This window comes from Acinonyx jubatus, chromosome B3 (genome assembly GCF_027475565.1).
Source record: "Acinonyx jubatus isolate Ajub_Pintada_27869175 chromosome B3, VMU_Ajub_asm_v1.0, whole genome shotgun sequence".
Classification (NCBI taxonomy): domain Eukaryota; kingdom Metazoa; phylum Chordata; class Mammalia; order Carnivora; family Felidae; genus Acinonyx; species Acinonyx jubatus.
This window is the reverse complement of record NC_069386.1, coordinates 67,279,913-67,296,533: the sequence shown is the minus strand read 5'-3', so window position 1 is coordinate 67,296,533 and position 16,621 is coordinate 67,279,913. Positions and strand designations below refer to the sequence as shown.

The 16,621-nt window shown below is 38.7% G+C and overlaps 1 protein-coding gene across 3 annotated transcripts in view; it reads left to right on the top strand.

The window, feature by feature from the left end:
- FMN1 (formin 1) overlaps nucleotides 1-16,621 on the top strand; it is a 428,640-nt gene that overhangs the window by 99,053 nt on the left and 312,966 nt on the right. For 2 of the 3 annotated variants that reach the window (XM_053224212.1, XM_027066877.2), the window contains one exon: nucleotides 15,386-15,564. The exons of the other annotated variant lie outside the window; for it this stretch is intronic. In XM_053224212.1, the coding sequence (XP_053080187.1) occupies nucleotides 15,386-15,564 (179 nt within the window). The remainder of the gene's footprint in view (nucleotides 1-15,385; nucleotides 15,565-16,621) is intronic. 3 annotated transcript variants of the gene reach the window in all.

The following is a 16,621-nucleotide window of genomic DNA, read 5'->3' as shown; positions in this document are numbered from 1 at the left end:
AGCTCAAAATGACCCAGAGAAAGTCTCTAATTCTGGAGGGGACCCCTGCCTCCCACGCCTGCCCAATGGGAGCACATCCTGAGCATCCAGAGCACCTACAGCATCTGGCCTAGAATTGGTAGAACCAGAATAAAAATATCTAATATTAACACCTCAATTTTTGGTCCTTTGTATCCAGGAAGTGAAAAAGATACCATCATTTATTGGTCCTCAGGTCAGAGCATGTGCTTCCTGTTTGAGACTGTCTAGGAGCTTACAAAATGCCATCTCCCAGGACAGCCCCACCATCTTTGAGAACCCTTGAGGAGGGTCAGTCTACCTTCTGCTCGCCATGGAAGCCATCACAATGAGATTTCAACATTCTTCTTGCTTTTTCTTTTAATGGTGCAAATAGTAAGATTCAAATTAACAATGTTTTAACAATATAAATGTTTTTTTTAATTTCTATGAAGAAAACAACATCATATCCCTTCAACAAGGTAGCATCTTTACTAATTTACATCAAATTGTCTTTTTCTCCTTTATTATTTTCTCTTCTCAGTTAATTCAGACTATCCTTGATTCCATCGCAAATCACAAAATTATTTTAGGATCAAATTAGCTGGATTTCACTGCTGCAGGAATAAATTGATACATATTACCAGTTTCCCTAGTAAATGTATTTTCATTTCCCTTCATTCTCAATGGTTGGAGCCATCTTGGGTATAACTCCTGTTTTAAATGTGTTGAATCCTCTGGTATGTCATTTCCCCCTAACGTCGTACTAGGGTGGTGGTTGTGGCTTTCCCTCTACATCTTTCTCATTCATAGATAGAACTGTCATTTCAAATAAAGGAAGAGAAAAGAAATTATTTGGTGCTTCCATTCATTAGCAACAACTCACTGCAGTGGATCATACTACTATTTTAAGTGACAAATTGTGAAAATTTGGCAAGGAAGTCCACTTCTGTGTATATAAACAAAATGTAAACCCACAGTAAAACTCTTACTCCTGAAATACTTATCCGTGGAATACAATTCAGCCAGTCTTCTTTGCTCTTTCAGAAGTCATTCCTGACACTCTTGTTCTTATTTATAATTTTTCAGCAATGCTAGACTCAAAAATTCCTATTCTATTATTTGTTTGGTGGAATCATTCCAGAGAAATGAACTCGAATATAGTGATAAGTTCTTTTTGACTGAAAAATATATAATGAATTCAGGTCTATTCTTAGTATAGATTTAGCTCACTTTATGGATCAGTTGCTTTCCTGAAAGATTTGCTTATGAAGTTACTTTTCTTTTAGTAAATTGATTTTTCTACTGACATGCATTTTAAATCAGAGCTGTGTTTTTCTGGTAAGACAATAGCCCCAGGACATAGTAAAATCACATTTGAGCTAATAGCAATCCCCTCAGGAAAAAGGCAATTTCCAGATAGTGATAAAATGCTAAAAACAAGTCATTAAATTGAACATGATTAGGGTTAATTTTATGTTTGACCATATAGATTCACAGCATAAAGGATTATACTGTAATTAGCTGAACAAAACATTCTGAAAAGATCCTGACTTTTCTCATCTTCTATATGAAAACATGAAACTCATTTTGGTGGCTTAGGGGTTTTGTTGTTGTTTTGTTTTGTTTTGTTTTGTTTTGTTTTGTTTTGTTTTGTTTTGTTTGGGGGCATATTATAGTTTGAAGGGTGAATGAGAAACAACAAAAATATTTCCAAATGAATACAACAGAATGTGAACCATCCATTGAACTTGAAAGGAAACCCTTTGGAGAAATGGAATTCTTTGCTGTTTTTCCTTTTGGCCGTCCACAGTGTCTAATTCAGCACCGAACCAAGAGGAATAATTTTAAGAACAAGGGTCTATGTGGTGCTTATGGCATTTAGTTTCTCACATTTTCATAAATCATACTTTTATGGACATCTTATTATTTTTTTAATGTTTTTATTTATTTTTGAGACACAGACAGAGCATAAGCAGGGGAGGGGCAGAGAGACAGGGAGACACAGAATTTGAAGCAGGCTCCAGGCTCTGAGCTGTCAGCACAGAGACTGACGCGGGGCTTGAACTCACGGACTGGGAGATCATGACCTGAGCTGATGTCGGGCGCTTAACCCACTGAGCCACCCAGGCGCCTCCTGATGGACATCTTATAATATCTCTTTATAATAGATCTTGAAAAACAAAATGATTATTCTAGGATAGATGCGCACAAGCCAATTTTCATCGGTTAAAGGATAGGAACATGTGTAACCTTTTAGAAGGTTAGAAAGCAACTTCTTTTTTTAGTTAAATTTTTTTGGAGAGAAAGCGAGCGGGTTAGGGACAGAGAGAAGGAGAGAGAGAGAGAATCTCAAGCAGGCTCCAAGCTCAGCACGGAGCAAGATGTGGGGCTCCATGCAGGGCTCCACATCATCACCATGAGACCACGATCTCAGCCGAAATCAGGAGTGAGACGTTTATCCAGCCGAGCCACCTAGGCGCCCCCAAACTTCTTATGTAAAGAGCCCAATAGTAAGTATTTTTGACTTTGCAGGCCATAATGTGTCTGCTGCTGCTTTTCTTCCTCCTCCTCTCCCACCCTCACTCTTTACCCCTCCCCTTTATCCTTCTGCTTTTTGAAAATGAAAAATGCAGGGGCACCTGGGTGGCTCCGTCAGTTAAGTACCCAACTCTTGATTTCTGCTCAGGTCATGATCTCACACTTTCATGAGTCTGAGCCCCATGTCATGCTCTGAGTTGACAGCACAGAACCTGCCTGAGATTTCCTCTCTCTCTCTCTCTCTGCCCTTCCCTGGCTCACACTCTCACTTTCTCAAAAATAAATAATAAAAATAAAAAATAAACTTTAAAAATGAAAAACTGCAAAAACCATTCTTAGCTCAGAGGCTATGCAAAAATAGCCTGTGTACTGTTTTCAGCCATTGGGCTGTAACTGTCAACCCCTATTTCAGATATATATTCCCAAATAGTTCTGCAAGGGTATATTCCAATTTACTCTTTTACCAGGAATCCTGGAGAGTATTTGTTTCATAGTAGCTTCTTTCTATCCTTTTAATATTAATATGAGGACATTCATTCTATACTCTTTGTTCTATAATGTTTTCCAAAGTATATAGCTTTAGATTTACTACTGTTTTGTTTTGTTTTTTGACTATGGAAGCTTAATACTCTAGATCTAGTTCAACCATATTCTATGAAAGACACTCATTTTGTAAGGCACTGAAATCAAATACATGTATCTCTAATGCATGAGAGCCTAAAAATGTGCAAGTTGCACTCTTAGCTTCCTAATGAAACCATGACCATGTTTTCTAGTAGAAGCATTTCTCCTTAGGGTGCTAAGATTCAAACCCAGTAAGCCCAAGGTTGCAAGGATAGGAAGCAAAAATTATGCAAGTGATTTATTAAGTTTAATAGTGTGAGGGCTAGTTTACCTTTGGTTCCCAGACCTATATGTTCTGAGAGGAATGGCACCATATTCTTCCTACTAGTTGAAAGCATACACTGTGATTCTCGGGGTAATTGCAGAGATTTGTGCCACCATCAAAGATTTGAAAGATGCAGGGATGCTGATTTATACCATACTCCCATTTAAATTCTCTTTTGGCTAGTGAGAAAACAGATGGCTTTTAGAGAACGACTGGATTCTTGTAAATGTAATTACATGGGAAGCAATTTGCAAGCGCTGTTTCAGATATGGTATACTTACTGAATATATCAACATAGCCTCTGGGAGCTAATATGCGTTTATTGATTTAGAAAGTGCTTTATTTTCATGCCAATCAATTCATCTTCATCTGCAAGGGACAGCAGTATACCATTATTGTCTTTAGGGCAATGACAATTTACCTTTTCTCTATTGTAATATAATCTGAAAAGAGTCTGATCGTTTTGATTTCTCTCAAAATGTTACACTGGCCCATTATATTGCTGCTGTTATTCTAACTGGGTATGGTGAGCACCAGGTAGCAAGCACCCTAGATGCTTTAGTAATACACAGACATGCTACAGGATAGGAAATAAACATCATTCCTGATACCAATTACTCTATCAGTCAGAGTCCTGGGAGAAAATAGATGGTACATTCAAAAGGGATTACAGAACTGAAAATAACTTAATGAAGAGATTATGTCCAGACCAATTAAGAAAGCCAGCTTGGGTTTGAGAGGTTCCCAGAAACTAGCAAGAGCAAAAAGCCATTACTAGCCCTAGGCCAGAAGAGGGAAAGGGCGGGACAGTATTACAGGAAGCTAGTAAGGATTGGAGCATGGAAGAGGGTTATGTAGCAAGAGATGTGGTTGCCGAAGATAGTAGCCAGCACCAAAATCTTGATACAGTAGGTATGGAGTGACACAACCCCTTTCGTCTTTGGCTCTCTGCTTTCTTGCTTTTTGTGTTAGATGTTCTACTCAGCTGTCTTGTGATCACTGGTTGTCTGTATATGTTTAAGTTCTGGGGACTAAAAATCTGACTGGAAGCTCTGAATGCCTGTGAAAGGGTATTTATTGCATTTGATATTCACTGTAGAGTGATCTGGGACAGCAGTTTATGGAGGAACTGAAGGCAGTGTCAATATCTCCAGGTTCTTTCTCTAGAGCTAGTCTTATTTCTTCCAAAATAATGTTCCAGTACCTGTCTACCATAGAGACTAAAAGCATTCTGGAAGCCTAATGGGGCAACAAAGGCTAAGACTTCAGCATTTAGCATTCAAGAAGAAGATGGTTACTGAGTCCTCTGTTTTCTGTGAGTTGACCATACATCAACTGTGCCTGATATCCCCTAGTCCAGGAAATAAATAAGATGTTGACTAGTATGGAAGAAGAGCCATCACTCAATGTTAAGTAAGGCTATAAGTTTTCCTCTAATCACTGCTTTAGCTACATCTCAAAGATTTTCTAATTTCCCTTATGATTCTTCTGTAAACTATAAAGTAATTTTTGAAGTATGGAGTCTAATTTCCAAATATTTGGGATTTTCTAGATAGTTTTCTGTTACCGGTATCAGAATTTAATTCCATGTATTAGCAAACATATTTTTTATGATATTGATCAGAAAATTTATTTTCAGATTTATTAGGACTTCTTCTTTGGCCGAGTATGTGGACAATTTTGATAAATTCCATATGCACTTGAAAAGAATATATATTCTGTAGTTATTAGATAGTGTATCTCATAAATATCAATTAGGTAAAATTGGTAATAATGTTTAGTTCTTCTGTATTCCTACTGATTTTCTCTCAGCCTGTTCTATTAACTATGAAGAAAGAATATTGAAATCTCCAAATATGGCATGCCTGGATGGCTCAGTCAATTAAGTGTCTGACTCTGGCTCAGGTCATGATATAGTCCATGAGTTTGAGCCCCACATTGGACTCTCTGCTGTCAGTACAGAGCCTGCTTCAGATCCTCTGCCCATCTCTCTATGCCCCTCCTCAGCTTGTTCTCTTTCTCTCTCTCTTTGTCTCTCTCTCTCTCTCTCAAAATAAAGAAATAAAGGGGCGCCTGGGTGGTCAGTCGGTTAGGCGTCTGACTTCACCTCAGGTCATGATCTCACGGTCTGTGAGTTCGGGCCCCGCCTCGGGCTCTGTGCTGACAGCTCAGAGCCTGGAGCCTGTTTCAAATTCTGTGTCTCCCTCTCTCTGACCCTCCCCCATTCATGCTCTGTCTCTCTCTGTCTCAAAAATAAATAAATGTTAAAAAAAAATTAAAAAAAAAAAAAACTTAAAAAGAGAACCCCCCAAGTATAATTGTGTGTGATACACACACACACACATACACACACACACACACGCACATATACACACAAAACTATCAGAACTGAGATAGATAGATAGATAGATAGATATATCTCAGTTCTGATAGTTTTGCTTATGTATTTTGAAGTTCTGTTACCAACTTGTTACCAAACAAATTTAAGACTGCTATTTCTTTCTAATAAAGTACTCCTTTATCATTTTGAAACTTCTTTCTTTATCCCTGGTAACATAACTCATTTCAAAGTTTATTTTTGTCTGATATTAGTATAGCCACTCAAGCTTTCTGTGATTAATGTTTGTATGTATAACTTTTTCTATCCTTCTACTGTTAACCTATTTATACTTTTATATTTAAAATGAGTTTCTTGTAGATAGCGTATAGTTGATTCTTACTTTTTTACCCAGTCTGATAAACTCTGACTTTAAATTGGAGTTTTTAGGTGATTTACATTAAAAAAAATTTTTTTTAACGTTTATTAATTTTTGAGAAACAGAGAAAGAGCAAGGGAGGGGCAGAGAGAGAGGGAGACACAGAATCTGAAGCAGGCTCCAGGCTCTGAAGCAGGCTCCAGGCTCTGAGCTGTCAGCACAGAGCCTGAGGCAGGGCTTGGACTCCAGAACCTTGAGATCTTACTTGAGCCGAAGTCAGTTGCTTAATCCACTGAGCCACCCAGGCACCTGAGGTGATTTACATTTAATGTAACTACCAGTATAATTGAGTTTTAATCTAACTTCCATTTGTTTTTTGTTCCATTTTACGTAATTTTCTATCTTCTTTTGGATCGAGTACTTTCTAGGATTCCATATCATATCTACTGTTGGAGATACCATTTTAAAAACTGGTAATTCTACAATTTATAATATGCAACTTTAATTTATCACAATCTGTTTTAAATTATACTGCTTCACATAGATGACTGACTTCTTACAACAAAATGTTTCCATTTCTCCTTTGACGTTGTGCTATTATTGTCAGCATCTCGTATCTACGTATGTTATAAACCACACAATATATTATTTTTACTTCAGTTAATTATATTTTTAAACAACTTCAATAATGAGAAAACCGTGTTGTGTATTAACTTATATGTTTATCATTTTTGGTGTTTTCCAAATTTTCTTCTGATTTTTTTCCTTTGCCGGGAAAATATTAACACTACTTGTGGCCTAAATCAGTTGAAAATGAATTGTGTAGCTTTTAATTGTCTGAAAAAGTCTTTATTTTCCTTTCATTTTGGAAGATATTTTCTCTGGATGTCAAATTCTAAGTTGACTTTTTAAGTCTCTTATCTTTCAGGACTTTAAAGTTGTCATTCCATTGTCTTCTGGCATCATGTTCAGACAAGAAGTCTTTAATTATTCTTTTCTTTGGTTTTCTATATAATATTCTTATTTTCTCTGACTGCTTTTGTAATATTCTTTTATCAGTGGTTTTCAGCAATGTCACTTATTATGGTTTTCTTTATGTGTATTCTCCTTAAAAGTTTGTACTTTTTATCAAATTTTTTGCAACTTTCAGCCAGTATTTCTTTAACTATTTTCTGTCTCTCCTAGACCCCTGCTTCTAATTTTACATATGTTAGACTGCTTGACAATATCCCATAGGTCACTGGGCCCTATTAATTTTAGTCTAGAAGTCAGTCACCTTTTCACTGTAAGCCTGAGGAATTCCCAGGCTCACTTCACTTGTACCTCTTTCGAGGATTATAGTCCTCCACTGCTTACTCTCAAATACCTAAAAATAGTTGTTTTCTGTATTTTGTTTAGTTTTGAGTCATTTATGATAGGAGGTTAATGCTAGGCTCTGGGTTCAGAACCCAGTTTTCCTACTTACTGCACGACCCTCGGTAAAGTTAACTTCTCTATTTCATTACTTGTCTCATCTTTAAAATGGGATTACTTTAAACCGACCTTGCATGATTATTGTGAAGATTCTCAATAATGTGTAATGTATGTAAAGTGTGTGACACATAGTAAATGTCCCATACGAAGGACATTACTCCCCCTTAAGAAAATAGATTTGTGGGGAGAGAAAGTGATAAATCAGGCCTCAGCTAACGTTATTGGGCTACAGTGTAGGGCTCCTCCTTAGTACTAAGGACTGGTGGAGGAAGGGAGGTAGAAAACCAGTTGCCTAAGACACCTTGGCAAAAGGGGGCCATTTAAGAATCTGGCTGTTTCAGGGCAGCCACTATTTAGCACTGTTGAGGAACTCGTCGCTTTAGTTTCAAATCATTGATCGGTCAAGATAATTTCCAAACATCTCTGGTTAAAAGGACAAAGGCTATTGGTAGACAACTGGATTGGCGCCGTTAGCTCTGTGAGGTCAGTCGTGGGTCAAAACAGCTGGCTGGAGCTAAGGCTAAGGTGGGAATTGCTGTATTATGCAGCAATGTCTCTCAGAATTTAACATCAGAAAAATCATTAAAAAAAATTTTTTTAAGGTTTATTCATTTTTCAGAGACAGAGACAGAGACAGAGCGTGAGTGGGGGGACAGAGAGAGAGGGAGACACAGAATCCGAAGCAGGCTCCAGGCTCCAAGCTGTCAGCACAGAGCCGGAAGTCACAGACCTTGAGATCATGACCTGAGCCGAAGTCGGAGGCTTGACCCACTGAGCCACCCCGGTGGCCCAGCATCAGAAAAATCTTGAGCCCTGAAGGATCAGTATGTTTTCTCCTTTTGATAATATAAGTGAAATAACCAAATGCTTTTTCATTCTTGCTTTGTTTGCCAAGATTTTCAAAGTCCTATTGTGTTCTTAATCTCTTAAATGTTTACCCTTAATTTGGCATCTGTGCCTTTTTTTTTCCGTCTCAGTCTTATTATGTATCTTCACGTTTTGTGACTCCTGAGATTATTTCGTTTTAGAAAGAGATTTAAAAAAAAATTATTCATTATATATTTTATAATCCAAGCCTTAGTATTTTGTAGTTGTTGTTTTTTTTTTTTTACATGCCCCTCAGATGTTAAGACAATTAGTAATTATGTCCTATCTCTTCAAGAGTTGGGTTCCTCATTGCTGTAACCATTCTTATAATAACTGGAACAATGTGACATAAAACAGAAAAATGTGATTCAAATTTCATTCTCGTTCTTCATTTCAATAGTAGTTTTTGTTAAAAAGCAAGTCTATTCCTTACGATCAAACATACCGAAATGGGTTGATAACTCAGGCATTTGAAGTACCAGCATTTAATTTCCTTAGCATTTACTACCTGAGAATGCACAGAGGTTCTTAATGTCTCTGGGAATACTACAAACTTCCAAATGTGATCTTTTCTTGATCTCTTCTGCACCAAACCTTGTTTAGAAGCATCTGTTCCTACCTTCTTCTATCCGTTCTAAAGCAAAGTGACTCAGCATTATTTGTGCTACTTTAAATACACACCCCTGTTTTTCAGGTATTAAAATATTCAGCATAACTAATAGCCACAAATGAGTTTCCTGACTTCAGCAATGTTTGTCTCTCATCTAACATCGGTATTCTTTGCAGGAAGAGATCATAGAATTTAGTGTAATAATAATCATAGGCATATATATTTATATACCTCCTTAAAATGCTACATGATTTAAAGCAATGCCTATAAATAGTTTCATTCATGGCCCTAGGCTCATGTGTTTGACTTTAGGGATGATGTGTCATTGGATGTCTATGAAATGCCCTGAGGAGCTGCTCTTTTGGGAGATGATCAGCCACTTACTTGGAGCTTTTGCATTTGATGACATGAATTCTATTTTTAGGACTTAAGCAGATTTGGGATTTGCTGCATTGGAGTGCTACTGTGAATCCTTATGAGCATAATTTTTCTTTATTTTTCTGGACAGAAAAAAAAAACAAAACAAAAAACAAACAAACAAACAAAAAGCCCTTAACATGAGTATGTGATGTTTAATGTACCCTCTGAATACAGATTTCTTTTCTTAAAGCAGGGATTTTTTGCATCCCCAATCAGTCTGTCACCCCCAGCCCAGGTCAAGTTTCCTAGAAGAAAACAGTTTTGAACACAGCTCACTATTGGGCATGTTATTATTATTTTTGTTTTATTAATGAGGAAGTAAAGATTCAGGGGGTTTAGTAATGCCACTAAGTTCAAACAGTTAGTAAAGGTCACAGTCAGAATTTGACACCATCTGTCAAACCATTCATATCTACTTCTTACTCAAACCCCAATATTCGAATCTGTGGATCAGCAATAATGTCCTTCTCTAAATAACATAAAAGATTTCCCTGGAACCTGGATTTTAGCTTTGCCTTGTCACTAGGTGGGTATGTTGGAGAGATAACAATCTTCCTGGGTTTCAGTTTCCTCAAGTGTAAAATGAGCAGATAGGAGATATACAAGATCCCTTCTAATTCTGAATTCTATTTCATTTCTTTTGAATTTAAGCATAACTTTAGAAATTCAGACATTGCATTTGTTTGATGGATATGGATGCTTTCCTCAAAGATTCTGAAATTGATACAGCCTACTGCCCATTCCTTCCTACTTCCTGATCTGCCCGCAGCCTTCCCCTGCTTTTGTCCACCTTCCATCTCCACCTGTCTGCCCTTGCTCGTATATTCTCCCTCCGTGTACTTCTCATCAGGAGAGTTAGAGGCTGGGATGGATAGATAAGGTGCTCTCTCAGAATTATAGCTACCTATCTGCTTAGTGACATTGTATCATTTAACATCATAAGAAATGAAAATGGGGCATCTGTGCCTTTGGGAAGTGTTGATCTCAAGTTGATAGATACCAGCCATGAGACTATATTTTTGCCAAAGCTCTGTCTTCCTAGATAAAGGCATGAATAATTACACACAGGCCTACACCCTCTTTACAAGTACTTAACGATGTCACTTTCCATTAGCTACACATCTAGATTGCTGTCTCTCTTGCTTGTAAGTACATGTTTGAATAACATAACGGAAGACAACCTGTCTACCTTTACATATCAGTTCTGATATTCACGGTTGAGGAAACTTCACCTCTTTGAATTTATTTTAAGTCAAGTATGATGGATGGCCTTGGGAACTGTAGCATAGGAACAAAAACTCATGAGAGTCTCAGGCTAAGGTTTTTTTCCCCCGCTTCTCCTTTTGGAAGCATATAACCACTTCATCACTGCTGTCAAGTGAGGGCTCAGTGTGACAGGAAAATTGAAGGAGAAGGCTGAAAGGCACTGTGATTTTGTTCCTTAGGGACTTTTGTCCAGATCTGATGATATGATATGTTTTCAAACTTCTCTTTGGAAGTGGATTTATATATCTATTATATACACACATATATTCATACTCTTTAGATAATCAAAGACAATACCAGCTAAGTAAGGTTAATTTTTCTTTTTTTTATGGTTTTTTTTTTTTTTTACTTATTTTTGAGACAGAGAGAAAGCACAAGCTGGTGAGGGGCAGAGAGAGAGGGAGACAGGAACCAAAGCGGACAGTAGAGAGCCCAATGCGGGGCTCAAATTCATGAACAATGAGATCATGAACTGAACTGAAGTCAGATGCTTAGCTGACAGAGCCACCCAGGCGCCCCAGGTTAATTTTTCTAATGAGATGTAGTTTGTGTGTGAATCTTGGTATGAATGAGGAAATGGATATGCCATGAATTTTTGCTTGATTTTCTAAAAACCTGATATATTGAATAATTGTTTTTAGTAGGAATTACAAAATATATATTGTAGTCATTAAGCCCTCTCAGCTGAAATGGTTTAAAGTTTTTAGTATATGTGCTGCCGAAGCGAGCACGGGTTTAAAGTTTTTAACAGATATAGTGCTTCTGGTGGGGACAGATGATAGTCTATTGTGCAGCTATTTCAGTAAATAAACCCCAAATCTCAATGGCTCGCAGCAACTATTTATTGTTCTCATTCATCGTCCTAAGAGTTGGTTGGCCGAAGTTCACTTGATCTGATCTGGGTTGGTTCCAGGCAGCAGGACTATGTCTGGGTCTTCTCTGTGTGTCTAATTTGGGCTCCCTAGCATGTGCTTATCTCATGCTGATGGCAGAATATAGAGCAAGAGGGGAGAACATGAAATGCCTCTTAAGGCCTTGACTCAGCATTTGCATCTTGTCCCGTTGCCCACATTCAATTGGCTAACGCAAGTCACAAGGCCAGGTCCAACATCCATGGACCAGGGCAAATATACAACGTCTATGCCAATGGGTGGAGCTACAAAGGCAACCAGACAAGGCCTTGGGTGCATAATTGTAATGTGGGGAGGAACTGAAGAAGTGGGAACAATAACCCAATGTACCTCGGGTAGGGACACTTACTCCATTTTGGAAAGATGAGCTACGGAGACTGCTTCCAGTTTTAAATGGCATATTACCTTTCCTTTCTGTCTGCTTCTATTGTGTTGATAATTGACAGCAAAACCCCAGTCTGATGTTGTAGGTTAGCATCAGGAAGTGCAGCTCATCATTTGAATGGTTGGGAAAAGCACAGACTTTCAAAGTGGTCCCAAGGTAAGTTGCCCTTCCTGTACTGTGACTGTGCTCTATGTTGTATTAACAGCGGTCAGCTGTAGAATTAACCTGTGTGCATGTGTGGTTCATCAAGCTGTTGAAATGTCTTTGAGAAACAAAACAGCCAGCAAATATTGATTAAAACACAGACTTATAATATGCACATGGAAGGGAAAGACATAATTGAGTTGAGGAGACTGTTTTAAGCTTTTTGCAAAATGTCCAATGAACATCTAACACCTCAAAATCTATTTGTGTCATAAAATAAGATGACATTTGACTATTTGACGTAATATACTTACCTAATTTCAGGTAATTTTTCTCTCTTTATTACATTTATTCAGTTGAAGAGAGTAATGTGGCCACTACCATTTTCAATCAATATGGACATGTGCTTTATTTTTGACTGTTCAAAAAACTTGTGTTGGTATTATTAAACCTCTCTCTTCAAAGACTTGCTCTGTAAGTTTGTCATGTCCTTTCTAATGGTGAATTTGTCATTTGCACCTATTTTGTCAGACTTTTGAGAATAACAGTTTTGTTACTTATTTCTGCCCTTGGTCCTTTCCTGTCGTCCTGATCTTGACCAAAATTACTATGTGTCACCTTTATAGCTTGTGCATTTCCTTCTTAGGGATATTGTCTGGTTAGATATTAGACATTAAAAAATTGGCTTTTTAAAAATTATCTCCAAAACGAAATTATTTTTCATTGTTTGTGCCTAAACTTGATGTTGTCTATCCTCTGCATAGAGAGTGAATTGGGCTGCACTGCGCACCTTAACGAAGCGCTGGTTAGCCACTGCAGGGTGTGGGAGTGTGTTTGTGTGTGCATCTGCATTTTGTCAAGGACACTGGGTCCATCATGCTGTCATGGGACTTTATCGCTCTCTTATACCTAAATGATGAACTTCCAGTCACCAGACAATGTGCCTTTGATGACGTGGCTGTCTTGCCTTAGATATTGCATATTATGTTGTTTGTGATGTACGTATTATGTTTTATGGTGTTTTATTAATCTGTGTAAACTTTCTCCAAAGTCATCAGCTATCCTCCCCTCCCCCAAAAAAATGAAAAGTGGAGGGATTTTAAAAGAGGGATGTGATTAGTAATTAACACATTTCAGAGTACACCAATACATTTAAAGAGGTTGATTTCCTCCTTCTTGCCAGGTTTAAACAGAAATATTCTAGGAGAGGGATGAGCCGTATAAACGGAAGTTAAATGGAGCTTTTAATCTCTCCATCTGGTAAAGCACAGCCAGCACTACCTTCCTCTCAGGGTCACTATAAGGATAAAGGGGAGGGAGGTGCTTAGCAGAGTGCTCCTCTCTGAGGTTCTTTTAGGCAGTAGCCCTTTTCTGTGACTTCTGAGAGGAGTGGGGACACCTGCAGCACGTGAGGCCCTAAGCAAAAGCCCAGGAGATGGTCTGTCTAGAGAGTAGGTTGCAAGGGGCATGTGGAAAGGGTGAGGCTGGGTGAAGAAAAAGACCCTCTTTCTAAATGAAGGAAGAGCCTGGTTATGCCTTTCCAGACACCCTGTGTCTGCAGAGGAGATGCCTGAGGTCTTGAATTCTTATTTTCTTGGTAGCTACAGAAAAGTGTTTTGTCAACAGTCTGCCAGAGGGCAACTGTAGAGACACTGTGACCTGGGTCACCTTCCCCTTTGACGTGTGATTGCAAACCAACCAACTGAACAAGCAAACAAAAAGCAAAACCTTGGCTGTTTTCAAATTTTCTTTCTTCTAAAATTCTACCTTAATGTAAAGAATAAGTGTGTTACCCCACAGTCCTTTTGCTAGCCAACTTAGTCTCAGCTCAAGTAACTTGTACGTCAAGTTTTCAGTATGGCAGAAGTGGTTGGCTGGCTTTGGGCCACTATCAAAGAGACACTATTACAAGAATTATGTGTAATATATACCCCATCATATACCCAGTAGTGATCTCTGTTGCCTAGTACACCGAGCCTAAACCCTTCTGCCTAGTTGCTTAATATTTTGCCAAGGTTGCTCACTAGGAATTAAGAGAGGCCTAGGAACTTGAGAGCTGTGTGAGACTTTAGAGGTGATCTAATCTAGTGTTTTCCAAATTATGTTCCAGTGGAGTACTAGAGACTTCCAACATGCTTAACAGGTATCCTTTAAATGGATTCTGTGGTCAGATGAGTTTGGAAAACACCATCACACAGAGCTAAGCTCTTTTACTAAAGGGTGTTTCAAGGTCTTTAATATGGTAACATGAACTGTGGCTCCAAGGGATACAGCATGCAGCTTTTCTCACACCATTTGACCCTGAAGTCCTTTTGTTGTACAACATGTATTGCCATTTCAAGAATGCCAGGCAGTAGCCTTATAGTCTAGTTATTAAGAGCCTGACTTCTAGTGTTTAACTGCCTGGGTTCAATACCTGGCTTTACCATTTATTGACCTTATGATCTTGAGCAAACTGCTTACCCTCTTTTGTGCTTCAGTTTCCCTGTCTAAAATGCGAGCACAAATTCTACCTGCCTATAGCGTTACTTTAAAAGTTAAAGAACAGAACTGAAAACAGTACCTGGCACATCCTTGACTATTACCATCCTAACGTAGTTTAAGTAAAAACAAGCTTAATACCCTCATTCCAGAACAGAGGAAAGTGAGTCCCAAATAGTTCACTCATGCAGTGTCACTCATTCAACAAGTGACCAAGTGCCAGTATGCATCACACATGATATTTCTGTCCCCAGAAATAAAGGCGAACATGGGGCAGTTCCTGTTCCATAAGAACACCCACACTAGTGACTAGTGACTTGGCTCAGATAACACCTTTTAGTAGTGAAACCAACAGCTCAGGCCATCCGACTTCTGTCCCTCCCTCTCATTCTCCAACTCTGTTCTGAAAGAGAATGATCTGTATGGCCTGGATTGGTAAGCAAGGATAGTGACCATAGAGAATAGCCAATAGACTTCTCTTGTTAAATTGGGTATGAGGGCAAATGTTTTAAATTCTTTGTCAGTGGTGATCCAGAAAGAGTAATCAAGACAGGCACTTTTGGAAGAAAGCAAACTCTAAAAACACACCCTAGAAAGAAATGTAGGAGGTAGTATGAAATGGCCCACATATGAGACCCCAGATATGGCTGGCTTGGTGTTTTTCTTGCCACTGTGTCACTGATGGTCTTCTCTGGTTTTGTCTAGGCATCTCCTCCGAGGGCTTCCCCCGGGACTGTTTCAATGAGCAGACAGCAAGTAGAGACCTTCCCAACAGGGATGGAAGTTCATGGTTCCTGGGCTATAGAGCAGGACCAGCCTGTCCATTTCTGCTCCACGAGGAAAGGGAGAAGCCAAACAAAAGCGAACTGTACTTGGATCTCCATGTAAGTAGAAATCTTTGTGCTTGAGCTGTGATCTTTGCGGTCAACAGAAATGTGTTTAATGGAAATTGTGTTTGTAAAACTGCTGAAGCTGCATTTTGTGGGGAGGTCATTATCTAAAAATCAGCCCATGGCAGAAAACAGATATACCTCAGTGTCTGAAATTTGTGCACCAGAAAGTGACTGTGTTTAGTGTCTACCTGAATGTTTTCAGAGTGCTCTCCTCATATCAGCTTTGCCTTGTTGTGGGAGTACCTGTTTGCTGCTTGCCAAATGTTAATATCATTTTTCTAAAAAGTTGAGAACATGTGTTAGCCAACTGATAGGCTCTGGAATCTCCAGAGCAATGCCAACAGCCTGTCTTCCGGACACATTCTAAACCTTTCTTTCTCTCCAGGTGCTCCATTAACAGGTGAACAAAGCAGTAGGCTGGGTTTTAGCTCCTTCCGCGTTGTAGATGGCCTGATAGAATGACCAGACTGTCATGATTGTCACCACATTTCTCTACCTCTCAGTTTCTTTTCAGAGATGGGATGAACATTAGGAATCCAAGAAAGGCCTTTCTTTCTTTCTTTCTTTCTTTCCTTCTTTTTTCTCCCTTTCTTCCTTTCTTCCCCTCTCTCTTCCTTTCTTCCTCTTCCTCTTCCCTTTTTTCCCATTAATTTTAATGCCCATTGGCAAGCTCGTGTCCTTGATTCCTTTTGATACCTTCCAGTTCATTATGTTCAGGCCCAGAAGAGAAAGCCCAGTGAACCTTGTGCTTTTCGTAATTATAGTCGCATAGTCACTGGGTGCCACTTTAGAAAAGCATTTGACATCCCAGTTATTGTAAAAGGAGGTTTGGAATGAAGTTGAAAGATGAAAAATCTACAACCTTTTGTGAGATGAGATGGAAATTTGTAATGTTTTTGGTTTTGTCTCCCTACCTTCCAAAGTTAGGTTGTGCATCTTGAGATGTGGTCAATGAAAGCAGTGTAACAGTGACATCTATTGGTCAGATTACTCTAAATTGCATTTGCTGCTACCGGAGGCTTGGGGTCTAAAGGTGTTGCAATGGATT